The following is a 17,273-nucleotide window of genomic DNA, read 5'->3' as shown; positions in this document are numbered from 1 at the left end:
TTTTTTTTTTTTTTATACTATGTCCGTGTTAAGTGGACTGCCTGCTGTTGAAGGAGCCTTGGAGGCTTGAGATGGGTGCGGCCTGAGAGCTCTGTTTGGTTCTTCCTGGTTATGGGTGTGCAAAGGTGACACCCTCAGGTTATGCGTGGTAAATCTTCTCTTTTTATTTATTTATTTATTTTATTTATTCAGGGGGTAAGTAACACTGCATGGCACGGCTGTGCAGAATTGATGGTATTTAGCTTCCAGTCTCTGGCTTCTACCCACAGCGTCCGTTTAGGCTCCTCTGGACTCCCACTGGGTTGCCTAGGCTACTGAATTGTAGTGACTCAGTTCCTTAGCTCTCCCTCGTTGATATGTAAATCCAGAGAGGGGGGCCTGCTCTTTGTCTCTTGGGAATTCTTCAAGCCTTGCAGCCTTGCAACCTTTGCAAGGTTAGGGGGAAGAGAAATCCCGAAGCTTTTTTTTTCCTTCTTTCCGGTAGTGAGTTTGCTGCACTTTCCGGCCCCCCTCTAGATTCTGACCCCCGTTTCCCCACCAATGTCTCGGGTTATTGAGCTCACCTCCCCTTCCAGCGCCGATGTGTGGACTCGGAGCCCTGGACGTCCCAAGTTTCCCCGCTGTTGTCTGTGTGGCATGCACTCCCCTTCGAGCACTGGCGCGCAGACCCTGCAGCTTCCGCAGTTCGGTCCCGAGACTCGGCTTCCACGCGGTGGGCGACCTTGTTCTCCCAGTAGGTCCTCCGATTCACAGCCACTCGATCCAGAAGAGTTTCCTCTGCAATATTTTCCTGGTTCTTTTTTCTGAGGCTACCGTAACTCCCCTTTTATTAAACTAAATTTTCCCGGACTATCGGTGCGCGCCCTCACTATTCCCAGCTTTTCTTCTTAAACATCTGAATTTTAAAATAATATATTCTTGTGGTTCAACTATTGTATGTTTAAAGTAGAACAATTGAAAAATACACATAAGGATAAGAAAATTAAGTAGCTGCTAACATTACTATTTCTAAACACAAGTAATTTTAACATATTTTACCCCATATCCTGACAGTTTTTTAAGAAAGAAACATTAAATCAGGAAACAAAGTCTTATGTGTGCATATGTGCATTTGTGTGTCATGTAACTTTGATTTTTGTGTCAGGGTTATGATAGTCATGTACTCAATTGTAGTTTTCTTTAATGATTTGTTTATATCACTGCTAGATTGATGTATTACAGAAATTTATGTATTTAATAATTGTGGTATAATTCATCTACCGATGGCTAGGTATTCAGTAGTAATTATATCTTATTGTTATAAATAAGATATGAGTATTTGATTTTATATTTTTGTGTGGTATAATTTTCTAGATGAAAATAATATACATTGCATTTCCTGTGAAATGCCTCCAAACCACTAGCTACAAAGCTGTGAGAGTGTTAAGAGAGTGAAGCATAGAGGCCAGACTGAAGTAAGTATAGCTAATTTCTCACCATAGACATTATAAGAACAGGAAACACAGAATTTTGCTTCATCGAGTTTTATTTATTTATTAATTTTTATTTATTCATGTGAGAGGAAGACAGACAGACATAGAGTTCCCATCCACTGCCTCACAACCCAAATGCTCAACAAACTTTGGAGCTGGGCTGGGGAGGAAACTTAGTCCAGGTCTCCCAGATAGTTGACAGAGACTCAACCATTTGAACCATCAACCTGCTGCCTCCCAGTGAGGCAGGAAGCTGGAATCAGGAGTGGAGCCAGGACATGAACCCAGGCATTCTCACATGTGATGCAGGTATCCCACCAGGCTAAGTCCTTGCTCCTCGTTCATCAGGTTTAGTGTAGTGCTTCTGAGAAGTGTGACACTCACAGCCTGGGATGCTCACATCCCATATCATAGAGCCAGCAGATCTGTGCTTCCAATTCAGTTTACAACTAATATACATTGGAGGCAGCAGATGGTAATTGGAGTACTTGGGTTCCTGAAACCCATGTGGGGCACCTGGAGGGAGTTCCTGGCTCCTACCCTGAACCTGGCCCTGCCAAGGCAGTTGCAGGTCTTTGGGGAATGGAAGATCTCTTTCTCTCTCACTCTCTCTATGCCTCTCCCTCTTAGTCACTCTGCCTTTCAAATACATCAGCTAATAATCTTTAAAAAGAAGTGTGGCACTAGTCTCTCAGATTATAAATTCATCATCACAGATCAATACATATCCTTAATTAACAGCAAAGATGAGTTAAACAATACTTGAAAAACAAAATTGAGAAATACATTAATAAAAACTCTGAAAAAATTTTAATAATGGTAATATCTTCCTGCTTTTTTCGCACAACTAGGATACTCCAACTTGCCATCCTGACATGTTTTTCGAAATGACTGTGAAGTTGTTGGATGATATCCATATTTACATATAAATTCAACTGTGTCCCCTGTTTGGGAATAAAGCTTTTGTCTTTCTTTCCACTTCAATGTTATGTTGTATTTTTCCATGATTTCTTCTGATATTACACATGCATCTGAAAGCAGAAAAATGAACAGAAAACATTAAATAGTACACAAATATTCTCCAAAAACGTTCATGTTTAGAAGTAGAATGTTATATAATAGACCAGGAAGTCTTTCTTAAACCTTTCTATAGAAGGTCTTTAGAGACTTCATATTGATGAAATTCAGTGAAAATAATAAGTGATTGGGGTTGGCATTGTGGTGTAGCAGATATGGTTGCCACCTGCATTATCCCACATGGGCACTGGCTCAAGTCTTGGCTGTTCCATTTCTGATCCAGCTACCTGCTCATGGTCTGAGACAACATCATAAGATGACCCATGTGTTTGGGATCCTGCCTCCTGTGTAGGAGACCCAGGTAAATCTCCTGGCTCCTGTACGTGGCCTGGCCCAGCCCTCACTAATAGAGATATTTGAGGATTGAATCAGCAGAAGGAAGAAATCTATCTGTAACTCTGCCTTTCCAAAAAATAAAATAAAACTTTTAAACAATAGTAAGTGAGAGAAAAAGGAGAGAGCAATCCAACATGGGAAGCAGGATACACAGCTGACTCATTGAATGGCAGATGTCCTAAACAGCACTCTGGCCTCAGAATCAGCCTTTAAGGCATTTGGATGTGGCTAAAAAGCCCATGAGAGTATTTTAGGCATGGAAAGCCAAGATACTCTGGCAAAAACAAACAAAAAAAACAAAAACAAAAACAACAACAACAACAACAACAACACTAAATGAAAGATCTCTGTGAGTGAGATCCCAGTGGAAAGAATGGACCATCAAAGGAGGTACCTTTCTCTGAAGGGAGGAGAGAACTTCCACTTTGACCATGACCTTGTCTAAATAAATTGGAGTTGGCGAACTCAAGAGGCTTCCATAGCCTTGGCAGCTCATGACAAGAGCCTCAGGTGATTACCGACGTCTTAAATAAGAGTGTCAATTGTTAAATCAACAACAGGAGTCACTGTGCACTTACTCCCCATGTAGGATCTCTGTCCTTAATGTGTTGTACTATGTGAATTAATGGTAAAACTAGTCCTCAAACAGTACTTTAAACTTTGTGTTTCTGTGTGGGTGCAAACTGTTGAAATCTTTACTTAGTTTATACTAAATTGATCTTCTGTATATAAAGATAATTAAAAATGAAATTTGATGAAGAATGGGTTAGGAAGGGGAGTGGGAGATGGGATGGTTGTGGGTGGGAGGATGGTTTGGGGGGAAAAAGCCACTATAAGCCAAAAGTTGTACTTTGGAATTTTATATTTTTAAATAAAAGTTGAAAAAATAGTCAGTGATATAAAAATGTGATTTTTAACATGTGAAAATTATATTAATTCCAAAGAGTCATAACAATTATCATGTCAAGAACTCCACATTTTAGAACCTTTCACTACTGGTTTTGTTTGATTAAGATTTAGGTAAAAGAGTGCAAATTGTAAGGTGTAAGATGAATAAGATCTTGGGGCTCAACATACAAGCATGTTGACTTTACTTAATAATAGTGTATTGGTTACTCATGTGGTAAGCATTTCATCAGAAATAGATCAAATCATCAATCTGTACATTTGAAATTCATGCAATTTTATCAATTAAATATTTTAAAATAAAATATAAAAATGAAAAGTTTTCTAAACTTTATTACCTCACATATAAATACTCGGAGGTCAAGCATTCATCACAATAGTTATTAGTCATCTGTGAAAACTCTACTATAAACAGCAAGACTCCATTCTTACATCACTGACTTTCCAGAGTCCATGAGAATGTTAAAGTACTTACGTAAGCATTTTGGTGGTTTTCCCCACTTTCCATTTCTGCACATTATTTTCTTGTCACCTTCAAGTCGATACAAGGACTGGCACTGATACTCCACGGATGAACCTGAAGTATATACTGGTAATGACAATGAGGTGATGTCTCCATTTTCAATTGGGGGAGGAGGTCCACATTTTCCTGTAGAATCTGAAAAATATATGAGTTACTGAGATATAAAATCAAACCACTGATTAAGAAAACTAATAAAATTGCAGCACAATGCATAGTATCATGAATCTTGGATCTTGAGATTTAAAAAGTATTTTCTAGAAGAAATTTTATCACATAAACTGAGTTATATTTTAAGCTGTTTTTATGATTTATTGTATTACTTGAAAGGCAAAATGACAGAAAGGGAGAGAAAGGGTGAGAGAGAGAGAGAGAGAGAGATATCTTTAACATTCCATCTGCTGGTTCACTCCTCAAATGGCCACAACAGCCAGATTAGGCTAGGCTAGGGCTAGGATACAGGAACTCCATTTTGCTCTCACACATATGGGTGGCAGGGGCCCAAGCCTTAGTCTACCTTCTGCTGCCTTCCCAGATTCATTAGCAGGGAGCTGATGGAGCAGTTGGGACTTGAACCATTGCTCTGATATGGAATGGCATGTTGTGATCAACAGTTTAACCTGCTGCTCCACAATGCTGGCCCCACATTTCTGGTTCTTAAGTGCATCATACAGCAGTGCTTATTGTGGCTCTAATTTTTTACCTTGATTTTCTTTATTTAAAAGACACAGTAACTTTTTGAGAAAAGCCACAGAATCTAAATTTGAAAAGGCAAAGGGAATTTTTGCATTAGGTAAAAGAACATTTCCACCTAGTATAATTTAACTCCGAAACATACTGTTTTATTTTATTTTTTATTTTATTTTCAAAGGGAGTTGCCTTCTTTTTTTAACTTTTATTTAATAAATATAAATGTACATCTCCTCCCTCTCTTATTCCTACTCTTATATTTAACAGGGATCACTTTTCAGTTAAATTTAGACACCTAAGAATAATTGTGTGTTAATAAAGAGTTCATCCCCCGTTTCTCCTCTTCCAGTCCAATTCTCTGCTGTGGCCTGGGAGTGCAGTGGAGGATGGCCCAGGTCCTTGGGCTCTGCACCCACTTGGGAGACCAGGAGGAAGCACCCGGTTCCTGGCTTTGGATCAGCGCAGTGCGCCGGCTGCAACGCATTGGCCATAGTGGCCACTTGCGGGGTGAACCAACAGAAAAAGGAAGATCTTTCTGTCTCTCTCTCTCTCTCACTGTCTAACTCTGCCTGTCAAAAAAATAAACATAAAAAAATAGTTCAACCTATGATCTTAAGTAGAACAAAGAAATACTAAAAGGTATAAAGAAGTTCTTCCCAGACAGTCAGGATAAGGGCTAATCAAGTCACTGTTTATCTTGGTGTCCATTGCACATCAACAGGTTTCCTTTTAGATGCACAGTTAGTTGTCACAGATCAGGGAGAACATATGATATTTGTCCCTTTGGGACTGGCTTATTTCACTCAGCATGATGTTTTCCAGATGATTCTTCCATTTTGTTGCAAATGACTGGATCTCATTGTTGTTGTTGTTGTTTTTACTGCTGTATAGTATTCTGTAGAATTCATATCCCATAATATCTTTATCCAGTCTTCTGTGATGGGCATTTAGGTTGATTCCATGTCCTAGCTATTGTGAAGTGAGCTGCAATAACATTAAGGTGCAGATAGCTTTTATATTTGCCAATTTAATTTCCTTTGGGTAAATTCCAAGGAGTGGGATGGCTGGGTTGTATGGTAGGGCTATATTCAGGTTTCTGAGGAATCTCCAGACTGACTTCCACAGTGGCTTTACCAGTTTGCATTCCTACCAACAGTGGATTAATGTCCTTTTTTCCCCAAATCCTCACCAGCATCTGTTGTTGGTAGATTTCTGTATGTAAGCCATTCTAACAGGGTAAGGTGAAACCTCATTGTGGTTTTGATTTGCATTTCCCTGATTGATAGTGATCCTGAGCATTTTTCATGTCTGTTGGCCATTTGGATTTCCTCTTTTGAAAAATGTCTATTTAGGTTTTTTTTAAAGATTTATTTATTTATTTGAATGTCACAGTTACACAGAGAGAAGGAGAAGCAGAGAGAGAGAGAGGTCTTCCATCTGTTGGTTCACTCTCCAATTGGCTGCAACGGCTGGAGCTGTGCTGATCCAAAGCCAGGAGCCAGGAGCTTGTCTGGGCCTCCCACACGGGTGCAGGGACCCAAGAACTTGGGCCATCTTCTACTGCTTTCCCTGGCCAAAGGAGAGAGCTGGATTTGAAGAGGAGCAGCTGGGACTCGAACTGGCGCCCATATGTGATGTCAGCACTGCAGGTGGCAGCTTTACCTGCTACCCCACAGCACGGACCCCTAGACATGCTATATTCAAAACAACAACATAGAAAGACCCTGAAAGAGGTAAAGAAGTCCATTTGCCCAGGTTCTTTAGGACTCAAGAACAACACAAAATGTGCTGTTTGCTCTGTTTGGGAACTTGTGTACAATGGATGATATATCAGAGCGCCTATGTTCATGTTCTGACTCCAGTCCTCATTCCAACTTCCTGCTAAACCTCAGCCTAGAAGAGGCAGCTGATTTCTGAAATATTTGGGTCCCTGCCAACCTCATGGGAACCCTGGAATGAACTGAATTGCAGGCTCCTGGCTTCAGCCTGGCTCAGCCCTGTCTGGAGCTTTTGAGGAGTGAACCAGCAGATTGAAGCTTCCCTTGACTTTTTCTGCCTGTCTCAAATTAAAAACAAAAAATTATATCTCTCATATTAAGGACCAGGAAACTTTAAATATTAATGTACAACAGTGAGATGATACAGATATTGAAACTTGTAACATTTTTAAAAACCCAATATGATGCATAAATCTGAAAGAATTATAGGAAAATTTTAAAAATTCACAGAATGGGCTTCATAATAGATTGAAGATGACCAAAGGACAAATCTGTGAATTTGTAGATAAAACAACACAAATGACTCAGTTTCAAAACCAAATAAAACAAAGAACTGAACTTCATCAGTTTTAGAAGAATACAAAAAATTAGAAATGTAGAAAGACAAGAGAAAGTGTATTTGACTGAAAACAAATGCGAAAAATAATGGTAGTGTGGCTTCCTGGCTTCCTTAATTGGATACCAATTAAACTGGTACTTAATTCTTTGGTTTTGAACAATGTATCACAGTTATGTAAGATGTTAACATTATAGAAAGCTAAATGAAGTTTGTGTTCTTGACTTTTCTATAAATCTAAAATTATTCTGAAATTAGAAGTTAAAAAAAAGGTGAAAATTTGCCGCATTGAGGATAAAGCATCAAACCATATTCCAAAAACTGAATGAACTCAGACAATCCCAGTGACATTCATGCCATCATATGTCATATTGGAACTGCTTAGAAATAAATAAAAAGAAAACAAATCTTGGGGGAGCCAGTGTTGTGACATAGTAGGCTAAGCCCTGGCTTGCACGTGCATCCCATATGGGTGCTGGTTCATATCCCTACTGCTCCTCTTCTGATCCAGCTCTTTGCCATGGCCTGGGAAAGCAGAAGATGGCCCAAGTCCTTGGGTCCCTGCACCCTTGTGGGAGATCCAGAAGAAGTTCCTTGTTCCTGGCTTCAGAGAGGCCCAGCTCTGGTTGCTGTGGCCATTTGGGGTGTGAACTCGTCGATGGATGATCTTTCTGTTTCTGCCTCTCTGTCTGTAACTCTACCTCTCAAATAAATAAATAAATCTTTAAAAAAAAACACAAATCTTGGAACCTGCTACATAGAAACTATGTATTTCCTATTAAAGCAAACATCAAATGAAAGTGGGTTTCTTACCAGTCACCATGGAGGCCACAAAGAATTGGCACATTTTTCCAGTGTTGAAAGAACTGAACCAACAACCTCAAATTCTAAATCCAAGGACACCATCCTCTCAGATAAAGACATAAAGACATTCTCAGGCAAACGAAAACCAAGAGACTTTGTCTCCAGCAGACCTACCCTTAAAGAACTAAAGAAATTTTTCAAAGAGAAATGGGAATATAAGTGAAAGATCCCACGACTTCAGGAGGGAACAAAGAACAATACAGTGGACAAACAGAAGAGTAAACGTTGAATAGACATTATTCCTCATGAACTAGCACAATTATGTTTGCTGTTTGAAGCCAAATTAGATCATGTGATATCAATATATGTACTGAACACACTTAAGGCATTTATATCCCAAATATAAGGCATTTACATGCTCAATATATGTACCGAACATACTTAAGGCATTTATATCCCAAATATGGAAGGATAAATGGATCTAAATGGAAGTAGTTCCAGATTTCAATTTAATGGCACAATGTAAACATGAGTAGAGAATAAGTTATCTATAAACATGTAACAACAGTGGAGTTGAAAGCTATACTTGAAAACATCAAAGATAAATCAAAATAAAATTCTTTAAAAATGTCCCCCACATGAAGGTAAGAAAAGAGAAACAGAACCAAAAAATCAGAAAAGAAATATAAAGAAACAAAATGAGAGATAAGCCCTAACACATCAATAGTATTTTATATGTAAATGAACTAAATATGCCAGTTAAAGAAAAAATGTAAAGAAGGCCCAACTGCATGTTGTAAGCATCAAATCCTTTCAAATGAACGCGCAGGTAGATTCAAAGTGAAAGACTAGGAAAAATATTAGGCAGAGAATTATTTTTTAAAATGGAAATATCGCCATTGTTGGTTTCTCTTATTTCCTGAACTCTGAGTATCAGACTGCCCATGACTTCTTTTTATAAGTGTAGTACTTTCTTAGATAAGTTTAGTCAGTCTCCTTCTTCAGTTACAATCTATATACTGATTATGCCCAAATGTAAAACATATACTCTGATTACTCTTCAACTGTGTATACCAAATACCATGTTAGATATTTCCTAGGCCAGTCAAGTGGATATAATCTACATTTTGTGAATATACTCCTCAGAAAATAACCAATAATATAACATTTCAGATAAAGAATTCTCTCAGATTCCAATTGTCCTTTTAATTTGATTGAATCTTTCTTTAAAAAATGCCATATTTCTTGATCCCATTCATAAAATGTCTTGAATTCTTAGCATTGTCATTTTATTTATTGCACAAGAATTACTTCATTTTATATCAACATATTTGTCCCTACTATATTTTCAGATACCTGTGGGGAAACATGATATCCTACCTTTGCATTGAGGTGGTTCTGTCCAGGTTCCATTTAGACACATTACTTCTACTTCCCCAAATATGTCAAAAGGTTGTTTACATTCATAACGTACTTTCTCACCAGAAGGGTATCTGGCCATCTTACGTGATATTATAATAGCATTGTTCACGCTAGGTGGATTCACACAGGAAACATCTGAATAAACAGGAAAAAGAATCATTCTAGTGTTCCTGTTGAGTAGCCAGTCATTGCACAAGCAAATATGTTTTGAGGGATATTTAAAATCAGTAGATAATCTGTCAGGAAACATGAGCTTTTGTCAACAAATATAGACACATAATATTAAGGAAAATAACACATATTTTGTAAAATTTAAGTTTCATCTCCTTAAAAATCTTCCACCTCCTTCACTAGAATAGTGATAAACATTTCCTCCCTTGGGAGCCAGTGAAAATGAGTTTTCCTGTACATTTCCCTATTTTTGTAATAGGAAGAATGAAAGAGAAAGAAGAGTAAGGGAATGAGAAGGAGAGAGAGAGGGAGAAGAAGAGGGGAGAAAGAAAGAGATCTTCCATTCACTGGCTCACTCCCCAGATGGTCATAATTGCTGGGGCAGAGCCATGCCAAAGCCAAGAGCCTGGAACTCCATCTGGGTCTCACACAAGGGTCACAGGAGCCTGTGTACTTGGGCCATCTTCCACTGCTTTCTCAGGCACATTAGCAGGAAGCTGGATTGGAAGTGTGGGCAGCTGTTAATCAAACCAGCACTCAAATTAGGATGTCAACATTGCAACAACTGCTTAACCTAGGGCCCCACAACATGGGCTCCCTTTCCAGTATATTTCTACTTGAGTTTACCAAAATACATATTACAAGTTCTGGAAATTCAATATGAATTTAGAAAATGCAAAAAGTTAGAATAGGTACCAAAACAGAGAGAGATTTTTACACAGTAAGGTGAGGTGACTATAGTTCCAAATAATCTATTAGATATCTTATGAGCAAATAAAAGAAGAGAGCTCCAAGGATCCTAACATAAAGGAATGTCAACAAAAGGGAAATGTTGATTGCCCTGAATCATCAGCACCCATTGTATACAAATATTGAAATGTCAAACTGTAGTCCACAGATCTGTATGTTATCTTTAATAAAAAAAATTTTAAGATAGTTAAACACAGTGTAAGTCTTGTGAGCTACAAATCACCATAGAATATTTGAAATAATTCTTCATTCCCCTAAGGGCAGGCACTGTGACATAATGAATAAAGCCATGACCTGCAATGCCTGCCCTAATGGGCAATGGTTTGGGTCCTGACTGGTCTACTTCTGATCCAGTTCCCTGCTAATATGCCTAGGAAAAACAGTAGAAGATGGCCAAGTGCTTGTGCCCCTGCCACTAATGTGGGAGACCCAGGTGGAGTCCTTGGCTTTGGCCTGGCTCAGCCCGGGCTGTTGCAGGCATCTGGGGAATGAACCAACAAGGGAAGATCTCTCTCTCTCTCTCTCTCTCTCTCTCTCTCTCTCTGTTATTTTGACCTACAAATAAATGAATAAATAAATATTTTTTAAAAAATTCTTTATTCTCTTTACATATTATGATATATCCATGCAAGTATACACTATATTGCATTTAAAACAATGAAATTGCTCTGAAATGAGGCAGTTTCTAGATTTACCAGAACATCCAAGGATCAAAGTGCAGAACAATGTATATCACTGTATTTTTGTTTTCATTCAAACACAAAATATGCATAAATCTATAAATGTCATAATTTTAATAAAACGTGAATATGTTGATGTTTTAACTCAGCAATGTTTACTTTGGAACAAAAGTCTTGCTGAAAGTGATGGTCTATTTGTAAGATTATCCTCTGTATATGTCCTGTGTATATATTGCTTGAATATCTAATTTTGCAAACGTATTATTTATTTTGTTTATTTTATTTTTAAATGTCAATTGGTATTATCTAGACAGTGAAAGTTTGGGACCAACTGTTTTACCACTACATTTGTCTGTGTTTAAAATTATGTAAAAATGAGGTTTTACTGTAAAAAAAGGAAAAAAAGAAATTACGTGGCATCAGATTTTATTTTGCCATTATTCTGCTTATTACTTATAATTTAATTTTTTAAGTTAAACACTTTTTTTTTAAGATTTATTTACTTATGTGAGAGGTAGAGTTACAGAGAGAGGGAGAGACAGAGAAAGGTCTTCCACCTGCTGGTTCACTCTGCAAATGGACACAATGGCCAGAGCTGGGCCGATCCAAAGCCAGGAGCAGGAGCTTCTTCCTGGCCTCCCCTGAGGGGTTCAAGCACTCGGGCATCTTCTGCTTTCCCAGGCCACAGCAGAGAGCTCTCCACGCAGCACTGACGCTCTGGGGTTGCCAACCGGAACTGCCGGTGGACGGATTAGCGGCCCTGAGGTTAGAGCAAAGCAGGAAAACTGGCCCCAGACACCTGCGCGAGTCCTTTTGTCATACGCCGTCCTGTCAGACTCGGGCTCAGGAGGAAACCGCCACCTGCAAGCCAGGAAGGCGCGCACCCAGCCGCAGTCACCTCACCGAGACGCCGCCAGCAGCGAGCGTGACCAGTTACTGCGCCTGCGCAGTTCAGGCGCTGAGGGGGGCGGGGCCTCTTTTTTTTTTTTTCCTAAAATATATTAGATTTAGTTTTTATTGTAGAGCACACGCATCAGGGCAAAGTGCTGCACACACAACTACAAATCACTTTTTGGGAAAAAAGCTGTAAAAAAAATAAAACTGCAACTGCTTTAGTTATGCAGTCCTGACTTGAGGAATCCACGCTGGCAAAGGAGCTCTGGCCCCTGAGAGGGGCTTCTTGACGCTGGCTGCCCCGGACCTCTGCAGCCTGAGACCTCGGACCCAGGCCTCTGTGCAGAGCCCCCTTCCCCGAGGGACGGAGTCTCCTGGCAGGACGGCCTCTGCTGCAGCTGGCCTGGGTCCGGCACGGCTGGCAGGAAGACTTCCCTGATGAATTCAGGTCAGCACAGCCTTGCAGCCTTCCAGGGGCTGGGTGGGGAGAAACTGCCAAGGATTTACCCTTTTTCCTTCTATTACTAATTTTTTAAAGCCTCTCCCCCAGCTCCCATGCCCCTGAGGCAGAGGAGGCACCAACCCAGTCTGCAGGCAGAGGGCCGGGCACCTTCCTAGAGGCAAGGACAGGGGGCAAGGCCCAGGCTGGCCAATGTAGGAGAAAGAAAAGGGAAAGGAAAAAGCCAGGAGATCATTGGAAAAAATAACTCGAAGCAGAAGAAAACAAAAACCCTACCACACCACAACAACTTCCCACATCCCAAATGCTCGACTTGGAAGGACACCAGTCCGTCTAGCTAGAAACAGTTCCTAAAACTGACCCGATTTTCTATCAGTCTAGAATTAAGAACACAGTTTGAGAATATCTTAATTTTTTTTTTTTTTTGACAGGCAGAGTTAGACAATGAGAGAGAGAGAGAGAAAGGTCTTCCTTTTTCCATTGGTTCACTTCCAAATGGCCACTATGGCCTGCATGTTGCAGCCAGCGCGCTGCGCTGCGCTGATCTGAAGCCAGGAGCCAGGTGCTTCTCCTGGTCTCCCATGCGGGTGCAGGGGCCCAAGTACTTGGGCCATCCTCCACTGCACTCCCTGGCCACAGCAGAGAGCTGGCCTGGAAGAGGAGCAACCGGGACAGAATCTGGCGCCCCAACCAGGACTAGAATCTAGTGTGCCGGCGCCGCAGGCAGAGGATTAGCCTAGTAAGCCCCCGCGGCACCGGCCCAAAAATATCTTAAAGATCAGAAAAGTTACCAACTAAAGATTGTGAAAATGACAAAAATATCTATTATTATAAAGTCCACTCTATTTATCTGCAAACGTTTAAGAATACTATCAGTTTCAAGGTATCAATCACCAGAGACCTTCGGGGCCATGTGGAGCCATAGAAGGATGTGGCAACTATTCCATCCTGAGGTTTGCAGAGAATTCCCCGGAGGATGAGATAAACAAGTTTCAGGAACCCATCCCTAGATTTCCTGATTGTGTAGGTCAAAGATGAGTTCATGAATCTTGATTTATATTTCTAGCAATTTGCTAGGACATGCTGGTGGTGCAGGAAGCACACTAGGAGAACCACTGGGCTATGAGATTAATCACTTGGTATTTAATTTCATCATTTTATTTTTTGGCATAAACCTATGTGGTCCTGGCTTAAAAACTTAATGTATACCCATTTTTAATGATACTGGATGCAGTTTTATTTTTATTGCTTGAGATACTTTCATAATTACATTATAAAAGCTTATCAAAGTACCTTTGCACGTTGGCTTTCCTATCCATCTGCTGTTAATACATGTTATAACACCAGGCCCATCCAATCTGTAATTTTCTGGACATTTATAACTCACTTGTTCTCCTGATCTATATGACTTCTTTTTCTTGCCTATGGGTATGGCACCGTCAAAGCTGGGTAAATTTACACAATCTGTTTCTGAAAGGAAAAGAATATTTATATGTTCAGAAAATCACAATATACAATAATTATATTCTAAAATATTTGTTAGATACACCTAGAGCCAGCAAATATTGCACAGTCATTTTTGATGATGTGAAATGTGATGTTAGCAGTTTTGACTTAGTTGCATTGAACTGTTCTATTGTTATTAAAAATATAAAAGGGGGATCATACTGGATGTCTGATGAGACAGTGGCAGTTGTACTTGAGAGACTATTTTTGTATTCATTTTACTTTACTTTTTGTTGGCACCCATGTTATGTATTTCTGTTTTTAATTTCTACAAAATGTAATTACTTACATTAATTATTTTAAACAACTTTGGAAATGTACATTTGTAGGGAAGTAGCTTATAAATTCACAGCAGAATGTATAATGATGAGCTTTATGAGTTGGGGTGAGCGACACTCCAAGAACAGAGATGAGAAGTCAGAGAATGTGTGTTACATGAAGCTGAAAGTTCACACAAAATGATGCAAAACTGAAGTTATTAGGCTCATAACATCAAACTCTTTTTTTTTAATCTTACTAGGGCTGTGATTCTTAGAATCTGAAACCTTCAATAGACTCCTTATGATATTCTAGAATTACAGCTTTCTTGTTTATCTAATTTATACTTTGAAAGAAGGGCAATTTTAATACATAGAATACATTAAATATACTATACTTATGCATTCTGGTGGTGGTGACCATTTTCCTCCTAAACATGTTGCAAATGCAGGTCCATCGATTCCAAAACCTTTGGAGCACCTGTATATAACTTCTTCTCCATACTGGTAACTGTTCGACATGTCAGAGGCAACACCATTAGAAATCTCAGGTGGAGAGCCACAAGGAAGTCCTGAAACCAAAAGTTTCACTGACTCAGGAATTGAATTGCAGGCGCTGGATTTAATATTCAGTAGTTTTACTTGAAAAGGTATGATAGCATAGCAGTTACAGTGATATCACCGAGAAAGCATGCTAATACTTCCTAAAGCTGCCATTCTAGTATGTGACTGCCTGTCAAAATGTTAGAGCTTGAGAAAGCATGTAAAATTAAAATTATCAACACACTTAGGAATTAACAAGTATTGCTGTTAACGGAAAAACACATAGAGGATTATAAAGCTATCAAAATCACTGTACACTGCAAGATATCAGAAGGGACATTGTAGGAAGACCATAACATACACTTATTAAATCTAGAGGCAAAGCAAACACTACAACTTGCATGAATAGGAGGCTTATTTTCACAACATACTTTTTTTTAAAAAACAATGAAACAGAATAATAGGTGATTTTTTAATGAATCGATAATATTAAATTAGGATAAGATTATGCAGAAAGCATTTCAGTGGTAAAATATATGAATGACACCATATGTGTAGTGGTTAAATTATTCTAGATCATGACTTTGATAATAGATATGCTTATTGAATTAAACTATAAAAAGAACTTGAAGCTTCACATGGTCCATTCTCACCTACACAGAGAGGTGGAGAACTCCATTTTCCCATGTGGCACGTTATTCCATCTCCTCCCGATATGCTGAAACCATCTTCACAAACATAGCTTAATTTAGTGCCATGTGGGTAAACTCTGCCTTCCCCTTCTTCTGGAAATATAGATGATCTAATTCTTCCATGGTCTACGTCAGGCGGTTTAGAACATGGACTTTTTTCTATATGAAGAAGAGAAATCAAGGATAAAACCCAAATAAGATGTTTAAAATGAAAAACAAAATCAACTAATACTTGGGAGTTTAAAATAAGTGTAATTTGAACAAATAGTCAAAAATTTAAACATTGAAACTTTCAAGGATATATGTGTCATTTTTCTAGTATCAACTTTTTGGTCAATATCCTCCTTCATCTGTGTCCTATTGTGAGGAGTAAAATATGGGTAAACAGATACTTTACACAATATTTACACAATATCCCAAGGATCTAATCTCAGTTTTGCTCACAGGAGTGAAACAATGGTAATTATTTCATATTCTTTGTAATCTTGATGTAAGGTTTCAGGATAAAGTATATGTTTTCATTCTTTTCATTACACAAAGCACTGGGGAGACTTAACAGCATTGGAAGGAATTAACAAAAGAAGTTATAGAGTACTGACCAGCACAGCGTGGTATTGATTGCCACCTTCCATCTTTGCACACAATTTCCTCTGCTCCTTGAATTAGATAATTTTCTTGACAAAGAATAGACATTTTTTCTCCATCCTGATAATTCACTGTGGTTGTCACATTTTGAGAATAGGGAATCTGAGGTGGTGGTGGGCATAGCTGTATTTTTACTTCTAAAAAATATTAAAATTAGATTTCTTGAGTAAAATCATTTTAAAGTATTAAAAAGATAATTGTCAATAAATATAAATATCCATAACTATGATAATATACTATCATAAATTCTCAATATTCTACATATGTATGCTATACTTTTCAGCTTTATGGCAGCTTATCAGCTTAAAAATGACTTTTAATAACAAATAACTACATTTTTATAGAGCCCAAAGATACTATTCTCACAAGTGAGAAAGCAATAAAATAAATTTTGTAAAAAAAGCTTACCTGTGCAAGTTAGTTTGGGATCCCATCTCCCATTTATGCAGATTGAGTGTTTATTTCCTGATTTTCCCCAACATCTGTAACTTACGTTGGAGTTATGATTATATTCATTCTTACTTGATAGGTTTGTCTCACTTGCAATTGAATCTGGTACTACACACTTCTCAAGTTGATCTGTCGCTATAAAGTGAAATATTTCCATGCAAAGACTAATTAAGAATCAAATAATGACATAAAATAGCCATTTAGTCAGTGTATAACAACATTATGATTTATTTCCTGAGATTCCATCAGCTGAATTAGTCCTGGACAGATTGCATAATGCAAGCTGTTATGTGTGATCATAAGTTCCATTTTGAGGACTGGAGTTCTGAGCAAGACAAACGAGTTGTTTGAGAGGTGGAGAGAAACCTAAGGCCAGAGGAGAGGTGGTGGTGGTGCTGGTTATGGTCTGTGCATGACTGGTTTCTGCAAGATTTTCTTTGTTGGGAAAAATTAAAAACCTAAACTAGGAGCTAGCATTGTGGCACAGCAGGCTGATCCATTATCTTGCTGATTGGAGTCCCAGCTGCTCCACTTCCATCCAGCGTCCTGCTAATGCACCCAGGAGAGCAGTGGAAGATGGCCAAGTGCTTGGGCCTCTGCCAGCTGTGTGAGACCTTGATAGAGTTCCTGGCTCCTGGATTTGGCCTGGCCCAGCCCTGGCTGC

At 38.8% G+C, this 17,273-nt stretch overlaps 1 protein-coding gene across 2 annotated transcripts in view; it reads right to left on the bottom strand.

Annotated features, from left to right (window-relative positions):
- Positions 1–1,507: 1,507 nt before the first annotated feature.
- The window catches only part of CFH (complement factor H), a 60,396-nt gene continuing 44,630 nt past the window's right edge, over positions 1,508–17,273 (bottom strand). For both annotated transcript variants that reach the window (XM_008268715.5, XM_089312024.1), the window contains exons 15-22: positions 16,568–16,744; positions 16,114–16,296; positions 15,476–15,673; positions 14,678–14,851; positions 13,810–13,986; positions 9,520–9,696; positions 4,267–4,449; positions 1,508–2,503 (exon numbers count right to left, since the gene is read on the bottom strand). In XM_008268715.5, the coding sequence (XP_008266937.3) occupies positions 2,283–2,503; positions 4,267–4,449; positions 9,520–9,696; positions 13,810–13,986; positions 14,678–14,851; positions 15,476–15,673; positions 16,114–16,296; positions 16,568–16,744 (1,490 nt within the window). In that variant the 3' untranslated portion in view covers positions 1,508–2,282. The remainder of the gene's footprint in view (positions 2,504–4,266; positions 4,450–9,519; positions 9,697–13,809; positions 13,987–14,677; positions 14,852–15,475; positions 15,674–16,113; positions 16,297–16,567; positions 16,745–17,273) is intronic.

The sequence above is a fragment of the Oryctolagus cuniculus genome, chromosome 13 (genome assembly GCF_051225735.1).
Source record: "Oryctolagus cuniculus isolate XC-2025 breed Fujian yellow rabbit chromosome 13, ASM5122573v1, whole genome shotgun sequence".
Classification (NCBI taxonomy): Eukaryota; Metazoa; Chordata; class Mammalia; order Lagomorpha; family Leporidae; genus Oryctolagus; species Oryctolagus cuniculus.
The sequence above is the reverse complement of the archived record's forward strand: the minus strand, read 5'-3'. Positions and strand labels throughout refer to the sequence as shown.